We start from the raw sequence: 4,313 nt of genomic DNA, 5'->3' as shown, positions 1-4,313 counted from the left end.
CTTATCACCTAAGCGTTACAGATCAGGATGGGGTGGGTGTCCCCACTTCAAATAGGATTATTTTGGGGGATGAGAACCATTATCTACATCTTTAAGCTCATCTCATTGACGTCAGTGATCAGCGCAAAGTCACAGACACAACCCTGGGGGGCTCCTGTGTTGAAGGCAACGTTGTTATTATATAGGATAGTTAACTGAAACTAACAAGATAACAAAAACTATGAATGAAAAAATCACACCCGTGTGAAGTGAGGGGCGCTCTTATCATCGGACGTACATCATCATACATCCTCTCATTCCGGCCAATCAGAATTTGCATCCTCGCCTTTGTCTTCAATGTTTGTGTTCAGCAGTTTTTTTGTTTACACAAACACTCAAAATTGTCCATTTATTGTCAATGGCATTTAATGTTTGTGTAGGACAAAGTTTGTGTTTACACAAACACCAAAAGCTGGACATAGGAGGGGCTAGTGCTCAAAAAGAAAGAAAAATAAATAATAACATTAAAACTTTAGTAAACTTAGTAAACAATCAGTTTACTAAATTAACTAAAACTACTAGTAAACCATAGAGAAATTTACTTAGTTTTCATCTTTGACTAATCTTGCAAACTGCTGAAGCAATAGTCTTGTGCACTATTTGTACAATTTATTTTATTTCAAATATTTAACTTGTATAATGATGGAACTCTAAACACTATCTATTTACATCCTGGACAGATATTGTAATACTGTACAATTTAGATAATATATTCTATAATGCATTTATTAAAACCCTACACACTACAACAAATGCCTATAGTGTTTTGCAGGTCTTTCACATGGCCTGTCCAGTGTAGTGCTTCCGATCATTGTTTTGGTGTTTTCATAATTTCACAGAGATGTATTATTCTGTCTTCAGGTGATCTCTGTACCTGACTGAAACATATCATGATGTCCACTTGAGACAGTATGTCGGTATCTCTTCGATACTAACTAACTGAAACCCAAAGTTTCAGTCAGTTTCAAGTTTATTTTCCTCCAACATGGATACCCTTCTGTCCCCACAATATAGTCCTCCTAACTCGTCGAAAGTCTTGTCACATTGATTACAGAGGAAAGGTATTTTAACAGTTGTCTTGTCTTTAGATCATCGTAATGGGCTCTGTACAGCAGCCTTATTGGAAAGAAATTGGGCCTCTCCTTTACTTCCTTCACAGGTGTTACCAATGATTCTAATGAAGGCTCTGTTCCATTTAGTGTAGCACAGTGGTTCTCAAACTTTATATAAATTCAAGGACCTCCATAACAGTGAGAGATTTGTACACCCTCACAGTTACCAGGGGCCATTTGGAACTGTCTCAAGGAACCATGATGGGCCCTGGACCACACTTTGAGACTCACTGCTGTGGCCGAGTGTTTCCAGTGAGCCAACATGCACAATATCAGCACCCTTCTCCCTGTGAAGAAGGTAAGATAGAGGCCCAATTTCTTTCCAATATGTCTGCTGTGCATAGAGTCTTTTCATTGACTCTCGTCACACCCGGTGTAACGTTTCCCCTCCAGTGTGGGTAGTCTGGTGTCTCTTCAGGTGGCTGGCCTGACAGAACCTCTTGTCACAGTGTCGACATTGGAAAGGTTTCTCTCCCGTGTGGGTGCGTTGGTGCGTCTTGAGATTACCAATCTCGTTGAAACTCCTGTCACACTGTTCACACCGGTAGGGTTTCTCTCCTGTGTGGACGCGCTGGTGTCTCTTTAAACTACTCAGCACGTTGAAACCCTTTTTGCACCATCCGCAGTAGTAAGGCGTTTCTCCCGTGTGGATACGCTGGTGCCTCGTCAGACTGCCCGACACGCGAAAACTCTTACCGCACTGTTGACACCGGAAGGGTTTCAATGCACCGGTGGGACGCTGCTGGTGACTCTCTGGAAGCCGTTCACAGTGGAAAGGTTGTTCCCCGAGATGCTGCTTTAACCGAGGTAACTGAGTAAATCTCTTTTCATGGTGTTTACGTGGGAAAGGTTGTTCTCCAGTGTGGATGTGCAGGTGTGTCCGCAGATCGCCTACCTCATTGAAAATCCGGTGAGGTAAAACTTCTCCCGCGTGGAGAAGTTGGCGTCTATTGAGAACGCCTGGCGCTTTGAAACTCTTATCGCACTGTTTACAGTGGAAATGCTTTTCCCCAGTGTGGATCTGCTGGTCTCTCTTCAGATTACGTAACACAGGGTATCTCTTATCACACTCTTTACATTTACTCTTTACATTTTCACCAGAGTGAGTATTCAGGTGTGTTTTCATGTGACTGAACTGACGCTCACACAGTTTACGATTGTGACCTGTCGTTTCTATGCAAGTCAGCTGATGAGTCTTCGCCTTTGTGAACTGTTGACGACATGGTCTTAGCTCGTCATCAGTGTCTCCACATATGTCTCTAGCGAGGCTGAAGATTGGCTGACGGGCCGCTGTGGGGATCCGTTCATTGTTCCTCAGCATGTGGCTGTAGAGGTTGTTGTGGCTCCTCGTCGTGTGTTCCTGAAGGAAGACCTGAGTCGTGACGGTGTACGTATGCACGCTCTGACCATGTTGACATGCAACATCCTGTACAGAACAGAAGACTCGACTCTGGGAAGAATGGGATCTCACTTCTTCCGGGAGTGGCCGTTCATCATCAAAGCAGCTGCTATACATTTAGCTCTGATGGGTAAGGACTCTAGTGGGGCGGAAAGATTTGGTGTTCTATTTCCTCTGTACTGTTATATCTGTACTGTATCACCCTCCTCTCTCTACTGCATATCCTCCTATTCTCCTTGTCTCTCATTAATGGCATCCTAAAATGCATCCTGGTATGGCGACAGGTATGACGACAGGTATGACGTCAATCACAACACAAACTGCTGCCATGGCTTTCGTGGCCGGCAGTGAGACAGACAGCCAGCAATCCATCCATCCATCCATCCATTCCAGTCCAGTCAGACAGACATTCCGTCCAGTCTCACATGTCTCTAGTGTATAAAAGCAGCCTCTGTTCTCTCGCAGCGATGTCGAGGCCGGTGTCACCAGACAAGAGGAGTAAGATGGAGTCGGCGCTGAGCCAGCTGAAGAAGTACACCGTGGTGGTGGCGGACACGGGAGACTTCAACGCCATTGACGAGTACAAACCGCAGGATGCCACAACCAACCCATCCCTCATCCTGGCTGCTTCCAAGATGCCAGCCTACCAACGCCTGCTGGACCAGGCCATTACATTTGGCATCGCAAATGGCGGGACCGAGGAGGAGCAGGTGACCAACACCATGGACAAGCTCTTTGTGAGTTTTGGCCTGGAGATCCTCAAGAAGGTCCCTGGCAGGGTCTCTACCGAGGTAGACGCGAGACTGTCCTTTGATAAAGACGAGATGATCTCCAGAGCGCTGAAGATCATTGCTCTGTATGAGCAGGCGGACGTCAAAAAGGACCGTGTGCTCATTAAACTCTCCTCCACGTGGGAAGGCATCCAGGCCGGCAGGGAGCTGGAGGAGAAGCATGGCGTCCACTGCAACATGACCCTGCTGTTCTCCTTCGCCCAGGCCGTGGCCTGCGCCGAGGCCAAGGTCACCCTGATCTCCCCCTTCGTCGGTCGCATCCTGGACTGGTACAAGGAGAACACGGACCGCAAGAGCTACGCACCGCATGAGGATCCCGGTGTGATCAGCGTGACTAAGATCTACAACTACTACAAGAAGTTTGGCTACAGCACGGTGGTGATGGGCGCGTCCTTCAGGAACACGGGCCAGGTGAAGGCCCTGGCCGGCTGCGACCTGCTCACCATCTCCCCGGGCCTCCTGGGTGAGCTCAGCCAGGACCGCGGTGCTGTCGCCGAGGTGCTCAACGAACAGAAAGCCAAGGCCAGTGATGTGGAGAGGGTGCACATGGACGAGAAGGCGTTCCGCTGGCAGCACAACGAGGACCGGATGGCCGTGGAGAAGCTGTCTGACGGCATCCGCAAGTTTGCCACCGACGCCATCAGGCTGGAGACCATGATCAAAGAGAACATGTTTAACATGAACGGCAAGTAATGACGGTTGACGTCTGTGATCTGTCATCTTATTGGTGGGACTGTGCCTTCAAATGGATAGCCACCTCATCACCCCTCAAGACTGGGACCGACTCGCTTTTTTTTTTTTTTACCATTATTAATTATGATCCCTAGCGTTATGATGATGATTTAATGCTAAGTTGAAGGGAAAAAGAGTTTGGAGATGGAGGTCCAGTCTACTGGGGTGTAATGATATGAATAAGTGAAATCAGACCGAGTCCAGTCTACTGGGGTGTAATGGTGTCCTGTGACTGCTAAC

The 4,313-nt window shown here is 47.3% G+C and overlaps 1 protein-coding gene across 1 annotated transcript; it reads left to right on the top strand.

Annotated features, from left to right (window-relative positions):
* Positions 1 to 3,017: 3,017 nt before the first annotated feature.
* LOC308325006 (transaldolase-like) lies at positions 3,018 to 4,034 on the top strand (the record flags this gene model as incomplete). Its single annotated transcript, XM_080777385.1, has 1 exon — positions 3,018 to 4,034. One exon carries the CDS (start codon positions 3,018 to 3,020, stop codon positions 4,032 to 4,034), a length of 1,017 nt encoding a protein of 338 aa, XP_080633511.1.
* Positions 4,035 to 4,313: the final 279 nt, after the last annotated feature.

The sequence above is a fragment of the Protomyctophum bolini genome, assembly GCF_963924005.1.
Source record: "Protomyctophum bolini genome assembly, chromosome: 12".
Lineage (NCBI taxonomy): Eukaryota > Metazoa > Chordata > Actinopteri > Myctophiformes > Myctophidae > Protomyctophum > Protomyctophum bolini.
This window is presented reverse-complemented; position numbering and strand designations above follow the sequence as displayed.